At 39.5% G+C, this 26,155-nt stretch overlaps 1 protein-coding gene across 1 annotated transcript in view; it reads left to right on the top strand.

The window, feature by feature from the left end:
* The first annotated feature begins 513 nt into the window (after nt 1-513).
* LOC120534858 (hydrocephalus-inducing protein-like) overlaps nt 514-26,155 on the top strand; it is a 206,036-nt gene continuing 180,394 nt past the window's right edge. Inside the window, exons 1-7 of the mRNA XM_039762371.1 lie at nt 514-594; nt 3,591-3,716; nt 10,407-10,526; nt 18,773-18,907; nt 22,787-22,978; nt 24,527-24,534; nt 25,854-25,978. Coding sequence (XP_039618305.1) covers nt 514-594; nt 3,591-3,716; nt 10,407-10,526; nt 18,773-18,907; nt 22,787-22,978; nt 24,527-24,534; nt 25,854-25,978 — 787 coding nt within the window. The remainder of the gene's footprint in view (nt 595-3,590; nt 3,717-10,406; nt 10,527-18,772; nt 18,908-22,786; nt 22,979-24,526; nt 24,535-25,853; nt 25,979-26,155) is intronic.

Consider the following 26,155-nt stretch of genomic DNA (forward strand, 5'->3'; position numbering starts at 1 on the left):
ATTGTACAGCACTTTGGTCAGCCTTGATGTTGTTTTTAAAGTGCTTTATAAATAAATAAATAAGACTAAGTAAAATAAAAGAGATTTAAGAGTTTTGTATGAAGTTATTAATTGTGTTTGTCTTGTATCTATCCATCCAGCCCATCTGTCTTATCCAGCCAGGAATCATCACTGAACGGGATACCAGCCCATCTTTGAGTACACTTGTGTTCCCCCCCACACTCACTCAGACCTCAACAATTTAGAGTCACAATTCTAACTGACTGTGCGACTTTTGTAATAAGGAGAAAGTCCAAATGAAGAAGTGGAAAATATTCAGACCTTACAGAACAAGCTGAAATTAGTTTCAAATTCCTGTGGTGCCAGTGCTTCCTACTGTGCCTTGCCTTTTCTTCTCTTGGTATTATTACTTGTCGCCCTGCAGTTAACAGTATATGTATAATAGTCCTCTTTTTATCTTAGTATTTTTAGGATCAAGAACCACTCAAGATTTTGCTGAAATTAATATTCAAGATGCCGGATAAGATCAGCAGAACTAAGGTTGTGGCACCTCGTCATCCTAAATTGGTCCATTGTGATCAGAAGAAATTGAAGGTCAGTGCTCTTTTTTATGCTTTAAAACGTATTTAAATAATTATCAGGTGCCTTTTGGTTTTGCTATATTGTTAACTATTCAGCCATATAGTATGTGCATGTAAAAATGAGTCAAAAAAGCATAGCGTATTAGGATTATGAAACAGAAATTCAATTTACATTATTTCATAGCTGAAACCAAATTTTTTGTTGTCTTGTGAAAATGACTTACCAGGAAAGATTTCAGGCGGTCCACTTAAAATTTCTTGCTCAGTGTTCTGTTGGCGGATTAATGGCTTACCATTTCTGAAGTGGGCATATCATACATCTCTGCCTTGTCCAGGTCTGACAAGTCAAGGAAAAAGAATAATCATAAAACAGTGAACCAAAATTGATATACATATTATTATATATATGCATTAATATGCATATTATTTTTTGCAAACTAATATTTCATGCACATCTCTAGATATAATCTTCATTTGGATCTTGATCTATGTCCGCGAATGAATTAGAAGAAGACGCACTAGATGGCAGTAGAGAGACAGCTAAAACATAGGCATTGCATTAAGAATCTCCTCCAGGCTTATACTACTGAAGACTGTAGTACTCCAGTCACACCTCAAAACACAGACATTCAAACTAAACAAATTGTTGTGCTTTAAATTAACTAAAGAGATTAAATTAACACAGTCCCAAAAGCACAAAACAGACTTTACACAACCCTTCCTGGCACCACCACTCCTCCCAGGCAGCCTCGTCCTCTTCCTCCTGATTCTGGCCCCGAATGAAGGGTGGTTGGCCCGTTTTATAGCCCACCCAGAAGTGCTCCAGGTGCCTGACCAGCTGGTCTTAATTGCACCTCCGGGTGATGCTGGTAAGTCGTCCCTTGTGGCTACTGGCTCTCCGCAGCACCCCCTAGCGGCCAACCCATCTCCCAACCGGGCTGTGGTGGACTCCATGTCCCATGGAGCCATGGGGGAGACTGAGGAAGGACCCACGGCTAGGGAGACTGCCCCCAGGTGCCCCGGGGGAGGTATTGCACTGTCCATGGTGGCTCCCCCGGGACGTATGCAGCAGAGGCGTCCCGGCTGTCCGTCACAGTGTTTAGAAAATAAAAGCAGGTCCTTCAGGAGATTAAATTAAGGAAAATAAAAAGTCATCAGCCACATGATTTTGACAAGTCAATGACAAGACAAGTATGCTTCATTGACACTTAAACTGTATGGCAAATTTATAAGGACATGTAAAACAGGACAAAATAATGAAACATTTTATTTTAGGTTTCTTAAACTTATTAAAGCATGAATGAATATAAAATAGCGAGGGGACCATTTCAGCCAGGCACCATTGGATTGATGTGGGAATCATCTGAATAAGCAGATAAAAACTAGGGATTGTTGTTTGTGAAATTTATACTTTATACTGGAAGAGCAAGTGACAGTGCAGGTACAGCAGGTAATCATGTAATCCTAGCCAGAATAAACGGAGTTTCGCTGTCAAGAGGCAGGGCCTGTTAAAGGCCATTGTGGCACTTACTGTGTGATTTTGGGCTATACAAAAATAAACTGTATTGGATTGGATTGGATTGGATTGGATTGGATTGTATCGTATCGTATCGTATCGTATCGTATCGTATCGGATCGGATCGGAGTGGAGTGGAGTGGAGTGGAGTGGAGTGGATCGGATTGGATCGGATCGGATCGGATCGGATCGGATCGTATCGTATCTTATCGGATCGGATCGGATCGGATCGGAGTGGAGTGGAGTGGATTGGATTGGATTGTTTCAGTACTGTTTCACTGTGCATTTCCAATCAGGACCAAAGTGTTTTGTACCCGAACATATTTATTTAGTTATTTTCCTTTATGAGGAGCTAAGAGGTGGCCAATTAAACAGGCTTTGTGTTCGAAACGGACAGAAATAAAATGATAATTTAAAGTTGTGTTCAAAGCAGTTAAAAGTTTATATGAAATGCTGCAATTGTTGAATTGAGGTGACATAATACTGGCATCTTAAACTATGTGCTAATATGTTTGTAGTTTCATTTCAGACACTTGTTTTAATTCTAATGCTTCCCCACTGTGTGGTGTTTTTATATCTCTGTCATAGTGTCTATGATTTTTTTTATTACTTAAGTGTAAAATGGCATTGTGAATGTCTGTCATTTTTTGAATTTGTCTTTCACTAAAGCTGAACATTTTAAGATGTTTCCATTTACATAGCCATTAATCAATTTTACATTTTATTGATTGGATTAATGCAACAAAATGTAATAAAACAACTGACAATCAAGGAATATAAATAGAATCTTGTTCAAAGCATTGAGGCTGCATTCTTAAAATCAAACTGAAATTAATTATACTCTGACAGCTAAAAATGAATTAAATAAAGCTTCACCATTATGCAGGATTCTAAGCATTCCAGGCTTGTTTAGCAGGCAGAGGGTATGATGGCCTCAAAGCCAGAATTGAACCCATTTTTACCCTGAAGCAGTAAACGTAGTGAAGTACTATCAACTGTGCTGTCAAATGATGTGTTTTGGACTATACAGCGTACTTTTGCAAACTACTCCATGTTGCTTGATGCAAGTCATTGTGTACAGCAGACTAGTTACCCAGTTGGGTGTGCTTCCCACCTTGCATTTAGTGCTTTCCAGTCTCCCCAAAGTCAAATTATATTAGATTGCTTCAATGGCTGATAAACGCTGCTCTTCTGAGCTGTTATGTGTATGCCATTGTTGTTTATTATTGTTCTTTTGTATGTGTTGTTACTAAAATACCCAACATTGTCATAATGTTCAGGGTGTTGTTACATTACATACAATTTGCTGTATCAAATCACTTGGAGACTTGCGTACTGCTCTGATCCAATACATTTTGGTAGATTATTCATTTTTAAAGTCCTGTCAGCTGCTTTTCAAATATATGACATTATTTTTAAATCTGTATTTTCAAGCTGCCTTTTAAGCTAGTTTTTCATTTATTGATCAAACTCTCCCTCCCATTTTCCCACAGTTAACTCCATCTGCCTTTATGAAGGACATGAACCTGACAACAGAACAGAAGCTTGCCAGTACTCATGAAATGTGTCCTCCGCAGATTATTGAGATGATGGACATGAGTGAAAATAGCTATTCAAAGGTATTAACTGCTGTTACAACTGCTTAGTTTTATCTATTTATATTTTTTGTCTCTTTGATATCTTATTTTTTTTGTTTTTTATTGAAAGATTCATCTTTCTATTGCAGTCTATTTCTAGATGTTTTGTGCATGCCATGGCCTATTGATAGTAGAAAATTAAAGAGAATGAAATGTGTGCTAATGTGGACAAGTGAAAGTTTTACATCTCATTCACTACGACTAGATTGTGGAAAACTTGGCAGCAGCCAAACCTACATGGGACACGAGGCTGTCACAGGAATACACACTGGGATGTCTGTGCAGAAGCACATGTGGGGGGTTGTTGGAAGAAGACGGAAGTATTTTTTGTTGGTGTGGATGTTAATAAAAAGTAGTTAGGCATTATACGTGTGTGAACCGCTATTTCTGATATAATAGTTTGGCGACGAGGATGGCAGAGTTCGGCTTTTCTCCTTCAGACCCTGTTACATTTTCGAGCAGCAAAACATACCACAATAGGGGTATCACCTGCTTGTGGTATAGCGGGTCCACAGCTCCCGTTCTAAGGCCAGTTTTAAATAAATAATCACGGCGCTTGCGGCTTAGCGAGGGGGCGTGGTGGTGTGTGGCCAAAGTGGTTCCTGAGGAGTGCACAGGTGAGAAACGGCCCACATCCGTAATTGTTCCCAGGAGCTGCTGATTGCCGCGACTACCACGTCCGCCTTCATAAATAAGCGCGAGTCGGCTAAGGGGAAAAAAAAAAAGAGAGAGAGACAACAGGTGAAAGAAAGAAACGAAGGTTGCAGGAGAAGGCAGGAAGCAGGAGGGAAAAAGTCAGTGTGGGAGAGTGAGTGAGCAAGCGATAGAGTGAGTGAGTTCAGGCTCACGCACAGCTGAGCAGGGAGCTTGGGTGTTAGGCCGACATCCGAGGAGTAGTAGTAGTTGTTGCTCCCGCAGAGTTTATTTTGAAGGGTGGGAGTGACCGGAAGGCGGATGACTCTCCACATAAGGCAGCGGGAGTCAGGACTTGGGGATCGGAGAGGCGAACGACCAACAGCAGAGTGAAGGGAAGACCAGCTGCAGGTATGGCGACTCTCCTGTTGAGAAGCCCAGATGGGAGAAGCAGGGGAGCCGCCAGGTAAAAAGTCACCAGGCTTGTTGTTTTTTAAAAGACTGCTTCCTACATTATTTTAACCTCGTTGGTTTTAAGACTTTTTTCTAATGGATTTTACCCTCCACTTTTCACAACTGTTTTTATGGATTATTTATTTATTGATTTTTTGAAGCACTGCACTTAATTTAATTTGAACATTGTTTTTGTTGATTGTTTTTAATAAAAGCACTTTGCACTTTTGCACCATCCCCTTGCTATGTTGTGCCTCACTGCCTAGCTCATCAGTAACATTACCGATGGTGTAGGGTTCAAGGGCTCCCAGAAGCGAGAAGGGAGCAGGCATCAAACCCGCATCGTCACACTGCTTCCTTAATTTTAGGTAGAGAGCTGACTCTCCCTTTGGACCGTCTTTCTTTACATAAATCTTTTACCTACAGTGCATCCGGAAAGTATTCACAGCACATCACTTTTTCCACATTTTGTTATGTTACAGCCTTATTCCAAAATGGATTAAATTCATTTTTTTCCTCAGAATTCTACACACAACACCCCATAATGACAACGTGAAAAAAGTTTGCTTGAGATTTTTGCAAATTTATTAAAAATAAAAAAATTGAGAAAGCACATGTACATAAGTATTCACAGCCTTTGCCATGAAGGTCAAAATTGAGCTCAGGTGCATCCTGTCTCCCCTGATCATCTTTGAGATGTTTCTGCAGCTTAAGTGGAGTCCACCTGTGGTAAATTCAGTTGATTGGACATAATTTGGAAAGGCACACACCTGTCTATATAAGGTCCCACAGTTGACAGTTCATGTCGGAGCACAAACCAAGCATGAAGTCAAAGGAATTGTCCGTAGACCTCAGAAACAGGATTGTCTCGAGGCACAAATCTGGGGAAGGTTACAGAAAAATTTCTGCTGCTTTGAAGGTCCTAATGAACACAGTGGCCTCCATCATCCGTAAGCGGAAGAAGTTCGAAACCACCAGGACTTTTCCTAGAGCAGGCCGGCCATCTAAACTGTGCGATCGGGTGAGAAGGGCCTTAGTCAGGGAGGTGACCAAGAACCCGATGGTCACTCTGTCAGAGCTCCAGAGGTCCTCTGTGGAGAGAGGAGAACTTTCCAGAAGGGCAACCATCTCTGCAGCAATCCACCAATCAGGCCTGTATGGTAGAGTGGCCAGATGGAAGCCACTCCTTAGTAAAAGGCACATGGCAGCCCGCCTGGAGTTTGCCAAAAGGCAACTGAAGGACTCTCAGGCCATGAGAAACAAAATTTTCTGGTCTGATGAGACAAAGATTGAACTCTTTGGTGTGAATGCCAGGCATCATGTTTGGAGGAAACAGGGCAACGCTCATCACCAGGCCAATACCATCCCTACAGTGAAGCATGGTGGTGGCAGCATCATGCTGAGGGGATGTTTTTCAGAGGCAGGAACTGGGAGACTAGTCAGGATAAAGGGAAAGATGACTGCAGCAATGTACAGAGACATCCTGGATGAAAACCTGCTCCAGAGCGCTCTTGACCTCAGACTGAGATGACGGTTCATTTTTCAGCAGGACGACGACCCTAACAACACAGCCAAGATATCAGAGTGGCTTCAAGACAACTCTGTGAATGTCCTTGAGTGGCCCAGCCAGAGCCCAGACTTGAATCCAAATGAACATCTCTAGAGAGATCTTAAAATGGCTGTGCACCGACGCTTCCCATCCAACCTGATGGAGCTTCAGAGGTGCTGCAAAGAGGAACGGGCGAAACTGGCCAAGGATAGGTGTGCCAAGCTTGTGGCATCATATTCAAAAAGACTTGAGGCTGTAATTGCTGGCAAAGGTGCATCAACAAAGTATTGAGCAACCTCAAGTAAACTTTTTTCATGTTGTCATTATGGGGTGTTATGTGTAGAATGCTGAGGAAAAAAATGAATTTAATCCATTTTGGAATAAGGCTGTAACATAAGAAAATGTGGAAAAAGTGATGCACTGTGAATACTTTCCGGATGCTCTGTATGCCAACACTGTCAGAGACAGAGGCCCATGTTACCTGTCAACAGCAGTGTATGCAGCAGCATTTCAGTCAGGCCAGAAAATCAAAGCTGCCATTGCTAAAGGAACAAGACTGGGTGCGTGTGTGGCTTCCTCGTCGTATCAACAAAATGAGACCATGTTGGTCAAATCCATTGCAGATTACTCGGCAGCTTGGACCAGCTACTTTTCTTCTGCAAGATGGTTCTTGGCATCATGAAAATAGCCTGAAAAAAGTCACACCACCTGGTCAGCTTCATCATGGCCCAAGGAAGCTCCAAACAGTGGCCGGAAATGGACTCGCTGCTCCTTAATCACTCCCACTGGTTTCTGTTGAGGTTTCACATTCATTTAGACACAGAAGACCTCCCTCCTGGCTTAAGGACTATGTTACCATCTAGGCCTTCATTTGAAAAACAGGGGAGGGGAAATGTCTGCGCAGAAGCGGATGTGGGGAGTTGTAGGAGGAAAACCAAAGTATTGTTGTTGGTGTGGATATTAATAAAAATATTAGTTAAGTGTTATACCTGTGCAAACCGCTATTTCTGATATAACAAACCACAAAGAAACGCTTTAGAATTGCCAGTGAACTACATATTTATTTAAACGACAGAGAGGAGCCAGAACGCATATGAAAACTCCATAGTGAAAGCATGCTAGCCAGCAGTTAAAGGTGACTCGTAGCAATGTGTGAATTATAAAATTCTAATTATGGTAATTCACTTAAGGAAAATGAAATGAAAAATACAGGTTCACATTTTTATTATCAATATAAATATAGAGCCGCAGATATGATTCTATATGCATAATTATTTATTTTTTTAAACAGTAAAACTTGACAAAATGATTGTTAAAATGTCAGTTAATATCAGTATTTTTATTACATCTGCCTAATATTGGACATAATAAGCCATTAAAGCTTGTAGTGGAATTCAAGACTGCATCAGTTTATCGACAGCACAGAGGAACAGTGGTCAGTGCAGATGCCTGCTTAGATTTTCTCCATGTGCTGTAGTTTCCTCCCACATCCCAAAGGTGTGCAGGTTTGGTGAACTGGCACTTCTGAATTTACCCAGGGTGGTTTATTTGTGATTTTGCCCTTCAGTGTACTTGACTTCCAGGATGGAATTGGTAAGCTTTGAAGCTCAAGTACCTTGCATAACCCCTTGAAATGTATACTGGATTAAGGTAAATTTTCAGAGATAATCATTACACCTCAATTTCATTGAATTTTTTAAAATTATAATCAGGTAGTCAGTTTAGTTTAAGAGCCTAAATATACTGTATCTGATATGGTTACAGTTTATGGGCTGCAGGTGAAAATTTCAAACAGTAATCCATGACTCTTTGTTTCACTGGGGTATAAATATATCAGGTGGCAACATGGAAAAGATCAAATAGCACACAATTGAAATGAGAGAAAAGTGTGCTGACCTCCATAATTTGGGAAATGACTACAAAAAATATGCCTGAAATGCACACACATATCTACAATTAGGGCAATAAGTAAACAGTTCAAATCAACTGGGATTGTTACCAACTTGTCAGGAGAGGACTCAAGTTTGGTTTTCCCTCATGCATAATGAGTAGTATAAGTAAGAGATTTAAAAAAATCTTCAAGGCTCACTGCTGGAGAAATATACCACGTGGTTCAAAACTGCCATCAAACATCACTTCTATGCCAACAGATTATTTGGAAAGCATACTAGAAAAAAGCCTTTCCCTTCAAATTGAGCTTTTTGACTACAAACATTTTTTCCCCACTGTCAAATATGTGGACTTTCTGTGATGTTGTGGGGTTGTTTTTTCTCCAAAGGCCTTCGGAACCATGTTAGGATACATGATCATCGTGGATTCCCAAAATATCCAGAGATTTTAAATTTAAATCTGGCTGCCTTGCCAAGAAACTAAAACTAGGTCACCATTGGATCTTCCAACTAGACAATAATCTAAAACATATGTCCAAATCAGCACAAAAATACTTGAAGGAACAGAAAATCAAGCTTCTGCAATGGCTGTCTCAGTCTCCTAGCCTAAACCCCATTGAAAACCTGTGGGGTGTGCTGAAGAGGGTAGTGCTCAAGAGAGGACCCTGGATAATCTGAGAGAGAATCTGTAAACAGGAGTGGTCTCAAGTTCCCTGCTCTATAAAATCCAACCTTATAATATGTTATATGAGAAGACCCAGTGCTATCTTATTGAAGGTGGGGGTTGGGGCCGTAATGGGGGGCTTGTACAAAGTATTAAATGCAATTATGCCAATAATCATGGCATATGTGGTTTTGTTGAAAGTAATTATTATTTACTAGACATTAAGCCCATTACAATAACGGGCGCTAGAACAGTAGTGCATAAACATTTGTATGAACAGTCTATATTAAATGGCAAGGGACCTTGTATGTGGCTGTAATGTGTGTCACTGTATTGTGTGCCTTTAATTTTCTCTCCCAGTAATATTGGTTTGTATTTCCGTAAAATGCCTGTAATTTTCTCTGACAGTAATACAGTGAAACCTCGGTTCACAAAGTAATTTCCCCCTTAGGATTGCATGTAAATACAATTAATCTGTTCCAGACTGTAAGAACTGTATGTTAATATATATTTTTTTAAGTTTTTAAGCACAAATATACTTAATTAAACCATAGAATGCACAGCGTAATAGTAAACTAAATGTAAAAACATTGAATAACACTGAGAAAACCTTGAACAACAGAGAAAACTATCATTGCAAGAGTTTGCGCTATAGCGCTACAAACCGCTCGCTAAAAACACTTTTTTTAATGAGTTTTAAACACAGGGAAAAAAATGAACATATGAAAAATCCGTAATTTAATAAACAACCAAGAAAAGTAACATTGCAACAATGCACGTGCGCGCTTGTGTGTATGTATGTGTCTGTCTCTCTCGCGCGCCTGTGTATGTGTGTCTCTCTCTTGCACGCCTGTGTGTGTGTCTCTCTTTCGCGCGCCTATGTATGTTTGTCTCTCTTTCGCGCGCCTGTGTGTGTGTGCGTGTGTGTGTGTGTCTCTCTCTCTCTCTGCAGAGGGAAGGCACAGGGAGAGACTGAACACGTGTGGCCCCGCGCATGCGCACTTCATCAGAAGACACACATGGACACCTGGACTCACACAGGGGTTTTATTAAAGAGGATGAGGAATTCTTTTTCTCAGAATAAATTTACTTCAGTTTTTTCAGTATCTTATTTGTATTGTTATTTTGTAATGCTTAAAAAAGAAATGTTAGATGAAAATGATTGAGTGTGTGCACAGCAGTATTGCTTCATTGTGAAACTCAAACACATACATATAACTTTTTCATGTGTTGTAACAGAATCAGCAAATATGCTTTCATGAATATATGAAACACTACCGTATACTATATATTTGTTATTTTTGCTAATGTTGTTAATTTAGCTTTTTGATAAATTTTATTTAAAATCTATGCATCCTGTTTACATTCATCATGCTATATTAAGATTAATTTCTGTTATTCCTTAGGTAGAAAGAGAATGTCACTGTTTAACATTAAAAGGAAATACAAAATACAAATGCAAAATTTGTTTTCTTTTTTGCTAGCTGTCAACAGTGGATGTAGACCAGGCCATATTCCAGCCATTCCCTTCTGAGATCTGTTTTCAGAATTATACACCATGCGAGACATATGAGTTTCCTTTGATCTTGAGGAACATTGACAAGGTGAGCAAAGACAATAACTGTCCATGGTAATGGTATATATATATATATATATATATATATATATATATATATATATATATATATATATATGTATGTGTATATATTCTTGGCATTCTTAGTCTGAATCACAATCTGATTGTATGGGTAGTTACCTACCAGTTAACGTTTGTGGTTGGTCTGCAAGTCGGCTAACATCCGCTACGGTGCCCTTTTTCAGTTGTGAGAAGCAGATCATAGAATGGTTGAACAGTTTACTGTCAAATAATGCAAAGAGTATGCGACACGTGTTTTGCCCTAATTCTGAACTCATCAGGCGCACACACTCACTGCATCACCTCTCGGGGTTCAAACATTGGACGTCAGCGTCAAAGGTGAAACCTCTTTATGTTGTGCCACAGCGTGTGGTTCGTTTATTTGACAGCTCAGCATATAGATTGGGGTAATTACATTCACGGCATTCGTAGTCTGAATCACAATCTGATTGTATGGGTGGTTACCTACTAGGTAACGCTTTGCTGTCAAATAAATGAGCCCAGAATTGAGGCGAAACATGTGCTGCGTACTCTTTGCATTATTTTACAGTAAACTATTCATATATATATATATATATATATATTGTGGCAGTAGGGGGCGCTAGTGCTCCCTTGAACCAACTCCAGACACCAGGTAAAAGTCCAAGACTTTTTATTCTTTTTCACAGTGCACAAAGCACCTTCCACACTACTCATAAATATTTAACCCAACAAACAAACACAATAATCTCTCTCCTCATCGCCCAGACACTTTGCTCCTCTCCCTCCCAGCACAACTCGTTGTCTGGACTGAGGCACCGCCTTTTTATAGCCCCTGACCCGGAGGTGTTCCTGTCCCAACAGTCCACAGTTCCTTATTCCTTCCGGGTCAGGGCAATCAGTCCTTTACTTCAACCCAGGAGCACGTCGTTCCTTCCCGTCACATGACCGTGACGTACTCCTGGGTCATAAGGCACAAAAGAGCCCATAAGCCCCCCCACAGCGACTCCTGGTGGCCCCAAGGTATCCAGCACAGGGCACGATCCTGCTGTCGGGAGAGCTCCTCCTGGTGGCCTGGGGGTGAGGGCCGGAGCACGAAGCCTGGCATTCCTCCACACTATATACTGTATGTATATATATATATATATATATATATATATATGGCTAAATGTTATATCCATATTCATAAAGTAGAATGGTCTTCTTTCCTTGAAATCGCTTATTTCCATGACAAAGCTCCAAAAAGCATACCTTCTCATTTATCTGTAGAATGTTTTGCTCCTTAGTCAGTAACGTGACACTTAAATGCAGTAACTTGGTTGGAAGTCTACCATCTAATGCCTTCCATTCATCCATTTTCTACATGTACACAATTACTGTAATTATTGACTCATGCGATTCTTGAGTTTCCATCTCTGGCACAAAACAGGAGAATACCTGGAGGAAAGCCACACAGACACAAGGAAAACATGCAAACCTCACATGGTTATTGGGATGTAGATTTGCAGCTCTAACTGTTGCTTCATTCTGCTGTCCACATGAAAAAAACTGTTCAACTTTAAATAAATATTTACTAAATTATCAAAAAATGATGATTTGTATTTCCAGCTCTACTCTATACAATTTTGCATTTTTGTGTCATTATTTTCATTATTTTGCTGTGCTGTTGCTTGGTAATTTTGAAGATTTCATTTCTTTCAAAATTACTTTTTAATAATAGTGTCTGCTTTTTAGTTTGCGGCTGCCTTGAAATTTTGATTCGATCTACCATTAGGGCATTCTGGGTGTGCACACAGGGGACCTTTTTCACCAAATGCAACACCGCTCCACTACTCGTTGTAATGATCTGGACTCTGGGCTACACTAAATTAGTGAAACAATCAAGTGGTCCTGTATCCAATGTCCGTTTAACATTTTTTTTTATTTAAAGCAGTGATTTCTGTTTAGGTTTCTAAATCACCCAAGAAATAAAAAATAGCAATCTGGTCTTTTTTGGTAAGACACTATCACAGCTCACAAGGCAAAATGTCAGCTGCAGTGTTTTGTTATCCATTTTTTGCTGCTACTGTTGTTTATTAACCCTGTAGTGAACCTAGTATGGGGCGGCATGGTGGTGCAGTGGTAGTGCTGCTGCCTCGCAGAAAGGGTTCACTTCCCAGGTCCTCCCTGCGTGGAGTTTGCATGTTCTCCCAGTGTCTGTGCGGGGGTGCTCTGGTTTCCTCCCACAGTCCAAAGACATGCAGGTTAGGTGCATTGGCAATCCTAAATTGTCCCTAGTGTGTGTGTCCTGCCTGGGATTTGTTTCTGTGTTAGCTGGGATTGGCATCAGCAGACCCACGTGACCCTGTGTTAGGATATAACAGGTTGGAAAATGACTGACTGACTGACAATATACATACAAATTTCGGTTAAAATATTTCAAATAGGGCGGCACGGTGGCGCAGTGGTAGCGCTGCTGCCTCGCAGTTAGGAGACCCGGGTTCACTTCCCGGGTCCTCCCTGCGTGGAGTTTGCATGTTCTCCCCGTGTCTGCGTGGGTTTCCTCCGGGCGCTCCGGTTTCCTCCCACAATCCAAAGACATGCAGGTTAGGTGGATTGGCGATTCTAAATTGGCCCTAGTGTGTGCTTGGTGTGTGGGTGTGTTTGTGTGTGTCCTGTGGTGGGTTGGCACCCTGCCCAGGATTGGTTCCTGCCTTGTGCCCTGTGTTGGCTGGGATTGGCTCCAGCAGACCCCCGTGACCCTATATTCAGATTCAGCGGGTTAGAAAATGGATGGATGGATATTTCAAATATATTCAAACGTAGGTTACAAATTCTACACACTACTGTAAATAAAGTATATATTTGTATGCATTGTTCTTTATGTGCTTCATTATTATTAATATCTTTGCTTTTTTGCTTATGCCGCATTTGCATTCCACACAACGTATATGACTTGTGAACCGACACTCCTTCACAAAAATGAGGTTTTTTGTTCATGGAAAATGACATGTTCAAAGAGAAAATTGGAAATGGGACACTTCACAAGCTTGTAAAGCATGTATCAAAATTTCTCCTGCTTAAACGCGTTAAATGCACCTGTCACTTTAGCTCCCACAAACTGTCTATTTCTGTTTCGCAAAAGGAGTTATTAAATGTACTAAATGTTGCATTGTGATGAAAATGGCGCTTCTAAGTTGCTGCACAAAATAATACACAGCCAAATTTTAAAACAAGTCACAAAAAAATGTAGGTTATAATTATAGAAAAAAAATGAGCTTGTAGAAGGTAGATCAAGTGTGTGGAGCAGCTCCTTGTAGATCAGGGCACTGTTGTCAAAAAGTAATATAGATTTAAAATAAATGGATTATTTACCCCTGTTACAAATTCAAGAAAAATATAACACATGTAATCTTATTACTTATTTTTCATTTAACCTCTGTTTTAGGAATTGTGTCAAGATAGCAGCCTCCAAAAGACCTGTGTTGTAGATGTAGCTTGCATGACACTGAAAATGCTCTTTAAAATGATGATTTTAAAAATGTTACAATAATAGAAGGAAAATCAAAAATAAATCAGTTTTCCCCATTATATTCAGTGAGGAAGGAAACCAGCTTTTGTTTGCTTTGATGAATGCCCAACAGTTATAATATTAAACAACAGCAGGTCAGGAATCTCAGATTCAAGAGTGAAACAGAACAGGGTCAGGAAGAAACTACTTTCAGTAAACTATAGAAGTGTTTAAAATCAGTTGTTAGTACAAAAAGCAAAACAATGTAAAAAATATGTTGCCTTTATGAGTGTCGGCTAAAGAACTCGCTGGTATTTGGAAGTCTGTTGGTTCAATATCTTGTTAACGCCACAAGGGATACTACTCTGTTGGGCCCTTGAACAAGGCCCTTAACCTTAAAATTGCTCCACAGATGCTATACAATGGCTGGATCTGTGCTCTGACCCTAAAGGTCATGCAAAAACATTAAGTTACCAAATAAGTTTACATAATAAATTATATTGAAAAAAGTAAAATAGAGAATAGGAACTAATTGAAAATTATACAAATGCTAATACATGCAAAACACAGAAGTATGGCACCATCTCTGGAGTAACAAAATGTTGAAATTAATGCCAGTTATTAAAAATTGGGTGCGCTCTTTCACAATGTCAGCCTTTTCCTCGAATTATATCCAAAAAGAGATATTTATTCTTAGAGCCCTAAACCATATGGATGTTAATTAACTCTTACGTGGCTATCAGGTATGTGGAATCCATTTTCAATGTTTCCTAAAAAATGAATGAATATTCTCTTCAAACTGAGATTTGATGTCCTTGGCTAATTTTCTTTAAAGAGCATGTTAAGGGACTATTTTTTTATCAAGTACATATTGTGCTTCCTCCCCAGCACATGTACATTTCACTTGTGGTATTGGATCTGTTAGACCTGGCTGCAGTGCAGTTGTGGAAACAACAATAATATATAATAATATTGTTAGACAACAATAACATCACTTTAGAAGCATTGCTTTCAAATGCTCCAAACTTAATCTCATCATACCAATCATACCAATTATTTACATCACCTTCAACCATGAACACTGCCATCGACTCCTCCATGTCCATCCAACCTCCAACAATAAATTTCCCATTCAGTACAATCCGTAATCTAGTTGGACTAATCATTCTAATTTCTTTTCAAAATGGAATTGTGGTGGGACACAACAAATAAATAACTCTATCTATGTGGCTTCTTTTCATAAACAATCCAGTATGGCAAAGAAAATCCCTGTTCAGATGGCTTTAGACATCATTTTAGAAGAGAGAGAAGATAATAGAATAATCTGGTTTTCGTCCCCTCCACAGTACAGTTATAAAAATTACTAACAACCTCCTTATGGCAGCTGATTCTGGTTTCATCACTATTCTCATCCATCTTGATCTTAGTGCTGCCTTTGACCTCTTTGTCCCACTGCTCTTCTCAGTAGATTATCTTCGATTGCCATTGCCCACACACCACTAGATTGGTTCAGATCCTGCCTCTCAGGCTGCACTCAGTTTGTTCAGCTTAAAAAACTTTCACATCCCAACCCACTGCTATTACTTCACGTGTACCCCAGGGCTCTGTCCTGGGGCCCCTCCTTTTCATTATTTACTTCCTTCCCCTTAGAAATATCTTTCATAAATAGAACATTAGCTTCCACTGTTATGCTGATGACACCCAGCTCTATGTCACTAGCAAACCTACTGTTTCCTTTTCTCCCTCCTCACTTGCTGACTGCATAGCAGAAATCAAATCCTGGTTTTCTTCAAATTTTCTTTAAATAGTGACACAGCTGAGGTTCTCCTCATTGGTACAAAATCAGCATTATCCAAAACTGATCATTTTTCCTTTGTTATTGATAATTTCTCTGTCTCCTCTTCTCCACAGGTTAAGAGTCTGGGTGTCATCCTTGACAGTACTTTATCCTTTCAGTCCCACATCAATAACCTCTCCCAGTCTGCATATTTCTACTTGAGTAACATTAATCGTATTCGCTCCTCCCTCACTCCTCACACCACTGCTATCCTTGTTCATAGCCTTGTCACTTCTCATCTGGATTATTGCAATTCCCTTTTCTTTGGTCGTTCTCGCAAATCTCTTTATAAGCTTCAACTGGTCCAGAATTCAGCTGCCCACATCATTACTAGAACCCAGTCTATTCACCATATCACTCCCGTCTTGTAGCAGCTTCACTGGCTTCCAGTTCAGTTCCACATTCAATTCAAAATTCTTCTGTTATCTTGTAAGGCTATCCACAACCTTGCTCCTCCAGATCTGTCTGACCTCCTCCATGTTGCCATTCCCTCCCGCACCCTTAGATCCTCTTCCTCCATCCACTTGACTGTCCCCTTCATCCGCATTCAATTGCTCTGCTCCCCAGCTTTGGAACTCACTACCATCTGAGCTTAGAAATATTGAATCATTTGTTTAAGACTGCTTTTTCTCTTTGATTACAATTGCTCTGTCTGATTTTAATTTTTGTATTTTAGTTTTGTTTATAATCTGTGTTTTATCTATTGTTCTGTGTCCTTGAGTGTTTCGAAAGGGGCCTACAAATAAATAAAATGTATTATTATTAAGATAACATGGTGGGAGTGCTCACTTTGGAAAAGAAGATTTTTCAATCTGCAAGAATCATGTTTCAATTTGGAGTCTGACAGTAAGTTTGAAAAATAGGATAGAACTGACTCTCAGACAAGCGGAGGAATATGGATGTCAAAAAATTATGAAATTGAATGGTATTCTTGTCCACGGAATGAGGCACCATGCCTCCTCCCTTTCTTATTCCGCCCACATAAATCACATTAAGAAACTTTCTTACTTTCACCTCCGTAACATATCCCGTGTTCGCTCTTTCCTCTCCTTTTCTAATGCTGACAAACTTGTCCATGCTTTTATCACATCCCACATAGATTATTGTAACTCGCTGCTGGCAGGTGCCCCTTCTAATCTTATATCACAGCTCCAGCTTATTCAAAACTCGGCTGCAAGAGTCCTTACTCGAACCAGCACCAGCGAGCACCTCACACCCATCCTGCTTCGCCTTCACTGGCTCCCTGTGTCTTACAGAATTGAAAATAAAGTACTACTAATAACCTGCAAAGCCATAAACGACTTTGCGCCAAACTACATCAGTGACCTTCTCCATCACTATGTGCCTGTCTGCCCACTAAGGTCCTCTGATTCTGGCAATCTTGTTGTGCCCCACACTAATCTACTCTCCATGTGTGACAGGGCCTTCAGCTGTATAGCGCCCAGACTCTGGAATGGCCTGTCGAAATTAATCAGATCAGCTGACTCCATGAATTCTTTTAAAAAACAACTCAAAACTCATCTGTTCAAGAAGGCTTTTAGCTCTACTTGACTTTATTACCCTTCTCTCAGTTTACCATCAATTGTGTTGTCTGTTAGGCTTTTCTCTGAATTTACTGTCTTAATCTTCTTTATTTATTTATTTGGTTTGTACAATGCTATATACTGTATACCCTGCCATTCTCTCTTGAACTCTTTGAAGTGCCTTGAGCATGGGAAAGGCGCTATATAAATAAAATGTATTATTATTATTATTAATGTGACAAGACAAAGTTGCAACCAGGGCCAATGTGGGTGGCAGTCACGCATGTACATGACAGCATGTTTCTTTTGAACTTTTTATTCCAGACACCATCCAGAAAATCAGTCTGGAATGCACTAATTTGGAGGGGAGGTTAGAGGTGGAAGGAAATGGACCAAACCAATTTACATGCATACTTTGGGCTTCTTATACTTGCTGTAATGAATGGTGTGTTCTTGGTTTTGATTCTGTTGGAAAAGAAAGGTTTCAGCTTTCAAAGACACTCTGCTAAATTATAAGAAAGATGAAAAGTATAGAAATGTGTTTTTGTGCTTAATTCTTTTGCCATAGATTGCAGTGTTCTGTGATTATCATTAACAAGACTCAAGAAAACAAATTTAAGTAAAATTTCAATTACTAACTCCAAAGATTACAATATGCAAGCTTTCAAGGTAGCTCAGGCCCCTTCATCAGCCAAGATGCAGGCCCATTCTTCAGGCAAGATGGAGCCTGAGTTGCCCTGAAAGCTTGCATATTGTAAACTTTTTAGTTAGCCAATAAAAGGTGTCCTCTTGCTTGACTTCTCATTGCATCCATTAATGGCTAACATGGTACACCTCAATTGCTTGCTCCAAAATTCTAAGCCAAATTGGAAGAGAGTCATTCACTGCTACGATGTTGTTCCATAAAATAGTGACTCCTTCACATTCAGCATCTGTGGTAATCAAAAATAACATATCAAAAGGTATACTGATAAAGAGCTAGAGTGAAAGTATAATGGAAAATTCTTAATAGGTGGTGGTTTTAGTTTAGCCATGGCATCCACTGTATTGTTAACTGTAATACTCTTGCAGGAGTCATTACGTGTTATTGCAGCCTAAACAGCTCATTGTTGTTCTGTTCGGTTTCAGCAATTTTTATAGTTCCTTTGTTGCTTTTGTACTCTCAAATACACAGAATACATATTCATACCTTTAAAATGAAAATATACAGTATACATTGTTACATTCATATCAAACTTTTGTTAGTCCTGGAGTTATATTGGTTTTAAACTTTGTTTCTGTTGTCCAAAAGAGTTTTTCAGCGATTGCTTAAAATACCCAGTTCATCCTTTATTATGATTTGAGGCCAGCAAAATAAGTACATGAATTGCTGTCTCTTTTTACAGGTTCCAAGGCTGGTGAAAATCGTTGAAGATGATTCCCCATATTTTAGAGTTATTAGTCCTCCAGATGTGCACAACAAGGTGGCCCCTGGAATGTCATCAACTTTCCATATTTTATTCAAACCAGATGAAAATAAGGTTATGTATCTGTGATAAATTCAATGTCAAAATTTAATTGAAAATGTAACCATGACTATAGAAGATTTTGGAAGAAGAGAACATTTTGTTCTTGACAGATAAACATGACCTAAGTTTTATTTTTGTTAAAAGGTGGCTTAGCTAGAAAAGCAAACACTTACTCTTTCAGAATCTGATTCGCTTCAATGCCTCCCTCTGTAGTGGTTTCACTTTGTTTTAGTTAGTAATTAGGATTTGGTATTGACTGACGGCTAAAATAAAGATTTTGGTCAATATACCTAAGCACATGATGTTCATGAAATGTTGATATTTAGCAATAGGTATAAAATGTTAATTTCAAAATTGTAATCTATTTATATGTGAGAAAATGCATCAAATATTTAGAAATTTCTGTATTTTTTTATTTGGGTGGCACGGTGGCGCAGTGGTAGCGCTGCTGCCTCGCAGTTAGGAGACCCGGGTTCGCTTCCCAGGTCCTCCCTGCGTGGCGTTTGCATGTTCTCCCCGTGTCTGCGTGGGTTTCCTCCCACAATCCAAAGACATGCAGGTTAGGTGGATTGGCGATTCTAAATTGGCGCGTTTGTGTGTGTCCTGCGGTGGGTTGGCTTCCTGCCTTGTGCCCTGTGTTGGCTGGAATTGGCTCCAGCAGACCCCAGTGACCCTGTATTCAGATTCAGCGGGTTAGAAAATGGATGGATTTATTTATTATTAATTATTATTGCCTTTTGGACAACTAATACTCTATTAACATGGTAGAATAACCTTTTTAAGCAGAATTTAAATGTGTCAAAACAAAAAATGTTCTGCAGACTGCAGTCTTTCAAGTGGATTCCCAAAGTGACTTAAAATTGTAAACTCGTATTGTTTCCATTAATTTTAATATTTTTAAATACAACTAGATGTAAAAAATATTTGTGAACATTTATCCCCATATATAAGAAACATTCTTTTATCAGAGTTTTATATTCTGTTAGTGTATAAGGTGTAAAATCACAATATTTGAGTTTTCATTTTTGGTATACAGTATATACATTCAATTAGGAGCATTCTCTCTTTAAGAGAAAATTGGCATTAAAATTTAAATGAACAGAATTCAGCTGCCAAGCAGACAACTTCAGCCATGAACTTGATTGGGCCTTTAATTGACCAAAGGTCTCTGAAATTTTAAAGTAGCAGTATTCTTCATGAATATTTGTTTATACTCAGAACAAAACCAACCACCCAAGTCTGTTTGTTTAATTAGTTATTTAAAGGTTACTTCTACAGTATGTTTGAACAGCTTTCTAAATTAAATTAACTTTGATAAATAATCTGGGGTGGGGTGAGTTTTGGGTGGTCACTGGTGAAGGTTTTTTTTTCTTCAAAATCTGAATGTGAAAATGTCAGTCAGTCAGTCAGTCAGTCAGTCATTATCCAACCCGCTATATCCTAACACAGGGTCACGGGGGTCTGCTGGAGCCAATCCCGGTCAACACACAGGGCGCAAGGCAGGAAACAAACCCAGGCAGGGCACCAGCCCACTGCAGGGCAAATGTGAAAATGTCTTCTCTTTTTTTATTGCTTTACTATTTGTTTGACTTTAATAAAAATTGATCACAAAAAATATATAAACTTTGATAGATAATATTCTTATATTAGTGAGCTTTCTTGTGTAGTATAGAGGAGATTAGTCAGACATGTGAGTGACAGCACAGCAGAGCTGTGATTGCACATTACTGTGCCTAAAAATATGACTTAATTTGGCACATTGGGGAGAAAGTGTGCTCAACTATAACAAGGGTTGCCTGTACCAGTGTCAGCAAAAAAGAAGTAGTGGCAGCATACTCATACCATTGTCATTTACTGTGTGTGCAACATGATTGCCGCCATGCGTCTTGTTTTGAATGAACCACCTTCTAATTGTCTGCCATTTGCAATTCCCTCACTCACTTGTGGTAAAGAGAAACACACCATTAGACTCACTCATGATGCAATATAAAATGTTCTAATAAACTTATTTGACAGATACATAAATTATGGTAGCGTTTCAAGCCTTTATATATAATGTGGTGTTACATCTGCTAAACATAAATCTGTGAATGACCAATGCAAATGATTTGTGACTGTGTGCTCGTAACATTCAGGGGCTTGTCCAGGCAACATAAAGCTCTTGGGTCACAGCTTAGGAATCCCTGTTAACAGTTAAATGGCTGTGGGTAATGGTGATAGTCATAAAATGAAATTTGAAATAAAAATTTGAATTGTGGTCTTTTCTTTTGAAGTGTTAATATTCAGTGGGGAAAATAAGTATTAAATGTGTCAACGTTTTTTTTTCAGTAAATATATTTCTAATGGGGCTATTGACATGAGATTTTCACCAGATGTCTGTAACAACCTAAGTAATCCGCACATACAAAGAAATCAAAACAAATAAGTTCATAATTTAAGTCTTGTGTGATATAGTGCAATTACATGTTAGAAATAGAAAAGTCGACGTGTTCAGTACTTATTCTTCCCACTGTATATGATACACTCACCTAAAGGATTATTAGGCACACCATACTAATACGGTGTTTGACCCCCTTTCGCCTTCAGAACTGCCTTAATTCTACGTGGCATTGATTCAACAAGGTGCTGAAAGCATTCTTTAGAAATGTTGGCCCATATTGATAGGATAGCATCTTGCAGTTGATGGAGATTTGTGGGATGCACATCCAGGGCACGAAGCTCCCGTTCCACCACATCCCAAAGATGCTCTATTGGGTTGAGATCTGGTGACTGTGGGGGCCATTTTAGTACAGTGAACTCATTGTCATGTTCAAGAAACCAATTTGAAATGATTTGAGCTTTGTGACATGGTGCATTATCCTGCTGGAAGTAGCCATCAGAGGATGGGTACATGGTGGTCATGAAGGGATGGACATGGTCAGAAACAATGCTCAGGTAGCCCATGGCATTTAAACGATGCCCAAATGGCACTAAGGGGCCTAAAGTGTGCCAAGAAAACATCCCCCACATCATTACACCACCACCACCACCAGCCTGCACAGTGGTAACAAGGCATGATGGATCCATGTTCTCATTCTGTTTACGCCAAATTCTGACTCTACCATTTGAATGTCTCAACAGAAATCGAGACTCATCAGACCAGGCAACATTTTTCCAGTCTTCAACTGTCCAATTTTGGTGAGCTCGTGCAACTTGTAGCCTCTTTTTCCTATTTGTAGTGGAGATGAGTGGTACCCGGTGGGGTCTTCTGCTGTTGTAGCCCGTCCGCCTCAAGGTTGTGCATGTTGTGGCTTCACAAATGCTTTGCTACATACCTCGGTTGTAATGAGTGGTTACTTCAGTCAAAGTTGCTCTTCTATCAGCTTGAATCAGTCGGCCCATTCTCCTCTGACCTCTAGCATCAACAAGGCATTTTCGCCCACAGAACTGCCGCATACTGGATGTTTTTCCCTTTTCACACCATTCTTTGTAAACCCTAGAAATGGTTGTGCGTGAAAATCCCAGTAACTGAGCAGATCGTGAAATACTCAGACCGGCCCGTCTGGCACCAACAACCATGCCACGCTCAAAATTGCTTAAATCACCTTTCTTTCCCATTCTGACATTCAGTTTGGAGTTCAGGAGATTGTCTTGACCAGGACCACACCCCTAAATGCATTGAAGCAACTGCCATGTGATTGGTTGATTAGATAATTGCATTAATGAGAAGTTGAACAGGTGTTCCTAATAATCCTTTAGGTGAGTGTATATTGTTTATCTATTTAAACTATTTGTAAAAATACCTAATATAAGCTTTAGTTTCAAGTGACACTTAATTATTCTGATATAGTTAAGATTGAGTCTGTTTTTTTTTTTGTGCCTATTTCAATAAACCACCACTTATTTTTTTAGGACTACTCCCATCTACTGGTGTTCATGACTGAACGAGAAAAGTTTGTGGTTCCTATAAAAGCCATTGGGGCTCGTGCTATTTTGGATTTCCCAGACCATCTTAACTTTTCCGACTGCCCTGTGAAGTATTTATCTCAGAAGACCCTACTGGTGCGCAACATTGGGAACCGTGAGGCGAGGTTCACCTTAAATGTCAATAGGTAGACATGTCATACATAATATGTCTTCTGACTTGAAGGGTGCTTTTGAGCAGACAACAATCCCAGAATGACACTCAGATGCTATAAAATCTAAAAGCAGTAAGGTTTATTGAACGGGAAAAAGTCTTCTAAAGAAGGTGGAAATACACACAAAACAAACACTAATGTACTCAAGGACCTGAATATGCACTCTAGTCCTGTACCTGGCTATTTTCCTTCTCCTTTATTGCCAGAGCCCTCCCCTCTACTCTGTTCTCAAGTACAAGCTGGTTTGCCAGAATCAGAGGTCTTTTTAAGGGATACCTTTGGAGTATTTCTAGTGTAATACCCAACCTCTTGAGAAGAACTTCTTGCTCATCCAAAACCTTTTACAGGAGTGAAATTCCATGCCAGCAGCCCCCCTTTGGTAGCCCCAGGTGCCATTCCCTCTCCTGACCAGCCCTGGATAGAAACTCATGTACATGGCCAAAAATTCCTGTTGCTAGCTCTCAGGACAAGCACTCCTTTATCTCATGTGCTCTCAAACACCTTATAGTACTGACCAGGGAGTGTTCCAGACAACCTCCCTATTGTGAGGTTGGCATCCATTGGAGGAAATGACCCAGACACCTCCCCAGTCAACATGACTATCTCTGTGATGAAGATATTGCCCAACATATGGAGTTTATTTACAGTATAGCACTGGAAAATTATTTTTTGCATGCAGCAGTAAATAATTCAAAAAACTTACAAAAAACGTGGACAGTTTGAGATGTGGCCATGAAGTCTAATGTACAATGTGTTAATAAAAGTTACTTAAAATAGTTATGTATAACACAAATGAGACATTAAAATGAAATATTGTGTACATTTTTAGGTTTGTGAGCATATAATGTATAAAACACCTACTGTGATTGCAGTACCTTGTCTTTCAGTTCACATGAAACAATTTCGCTCCAATTTTATTGAAACCTGACCCTTTTATTTTTCAAGGAAATTTGTAAGGAACATTCAGTCTTTGCTGAGACCTCGAATGGAGTGTCTTGCACAAATTTTTAAAACTAAAAAGCATTAGTGAATTTGCTAACTCATCTGTGCGACTTCAATTATAGACGAATTTTTTGTTCAAGATTTACCTTGAAAGGGGTTATTGTATATCTTATATACAAGTTGTTTATACAGCTTGTGTATTTTGTATATTCTCTTCTTCTACTCAATCGACAGCCACTCCTGATGGCCAAGCTCTAATGATATATTGAAGAGTGTTTACGTTTTATCAGTGTTATCAAGTTGTTATTTAAAAATGACAGTATTTTAATTCAAAGAACTTGGATCATTAAATAATACACATTTATTTGTATTATTGTATATTACATCTCAATTTATTTTGTAAAGGTGGTAATATGGTTGGGCGGCACGGTGGCGCAGTGGTAGCGCTGCTGCCTTGTGGTTAGGAGACCCGGGTTCGCTTCCCGGGTCCTCCCTGCGTGGAGTTTGCATGTTCTCCCCGTGTCTGCGTGGGTTTCCTCCGGGCGCTCCGGTTTCCTCCCACAGTCCAAAGACATGCAGGTTAGGTGGATTGGTGTTTCTAAATTGGCCCTAGTGTGTGCTTGGTGTGTGGATGTGTTTGTGTGTGTCCTGCGGTGGGTTGGCACCCTACCCTGCCCAGGATTGTTTCCTGCCTTGTGCCCTGTGTTGGCTGGGATTGGCTCCAGCAGACCCCTGTGTTCGGATTCAGCGGGTTAGAAAATGGTTGGTTGGTAATATGGTTCACACGTAATATAGTAATTAGAGGCTAAATTAAATAAAATAGTTCTAAACATTCTTGCTTCAAAACTGGACTTACTGAAAACAAAAGGAAATGAAGTTGACATCTGAACTAAAAATAAAGCGATATATAAAGCCTGCAGCTTAAAAAACAGATATGCAGGAGGACTGATGTTGCTTTAGCATAGTATAAAAACTGCATTTATCTAAGTTGTAACTGTCGAGTGCCCATCCACATTCCTTTGCATCTGTCCCGTCTGGGAATAATGCTAGTTAGAGCCTCAAGTACCTGCAGAATGCTTTTGAAATGAAATGGTCCCTCTCAAGGGGAAAACAAATTATCAAATGAAATTATAAGGAGAAAGGAAATCTGCTTTCTCCCGACTATATGATGGGTTGTTTTCTAACGTCCAGAAACAACCTGATGCACCTCTCTGTTCTTATTGTCTGTGGCTTTCTCCTTGTCCTGGCCTCTACGTACCTGCTAATAAATGTCTGCCAATTCCAACGAGTGTATTACTGACAAGAATGGCCTTTAAACCTTCTTGTGTTAAATCCAGGCTATTACTTGAACTTAACCCTCAGAATAACATGAACAACCAGATGATAGACCCCTCTTGCAGCCTCTGGTGCATAATAGACAATGTACTCACAGCTGAAGGCATAGTAGGAGGCAAACCGCAGTGAGATCCTGAAATTATCAAACTGTTTAAACATATGATGTAGAGGAACTTTTCAAACTGTGTTGATTCGTCTTTCTCTCTGTGGTCTGCATAAAGAGACCTTTCCCTTGATCTAATTCTTTGCAGAGTACACTCACACAGGCATCAGTTTACAGTCACTAAATAACCTGGCATGTATGTATTCAGAATGTGGCGAGCCAATATAAAAGTCAGCATGTAAAGCTTGAATTTTGGAGGAACCACATAGCAGAGCTATTGCCTATTGTGTTGTGCTGGTTTCATTTTTTATGCAAAATATTTTTGTCTGAATAAAAATACTGAAATGCTCACTCCTGAAAATGCTGCTCATACTTATGTTTCATATGTTGTTGACAAGCAAATGAACAGCTTCAAATAATGAAGGATTGTCCTTTTCTGCATTTTGTTTCTCAATTCTAGCCCTTTCTCTGTCAGCCCAAAAATGAGTAATTTAGGAATCGGAGAGAGTATGCAGGTGGCGGTGGATTTCTTTCCTGAGGTGAATGGGGATCACAGTGGAGAGCTGGTTTTACACTATGATACAGGTATATTTTTTCCTTTTGTGATAATATGCTTTAATGCACGATTGTGTTGTTTCTGAAAATCCCATGTTCCTAATTTCAAAAATACGGCACACTTGTGTTTAAATGTATTACTGAAATAAAAAGAGGAGAGTTGCACTACAGTAACAGTCTATAATATTTAAAGCGGGTAGTGATTTG

This window comes from Polypterus senegalus, chromosome 9 (assembly GCF_016835505.1).
Source record: "Polypterus senegalus isolate Bchr_013 chromosome 9, ASM1683550v1, whole genome shotgun sequence".
Lineage (NCBI taxonomy): Eukaryota > Metazoa > Chordata > Cladistia > Polypteriformes > Polypteridae > Polypterus > Polypterus senegalus.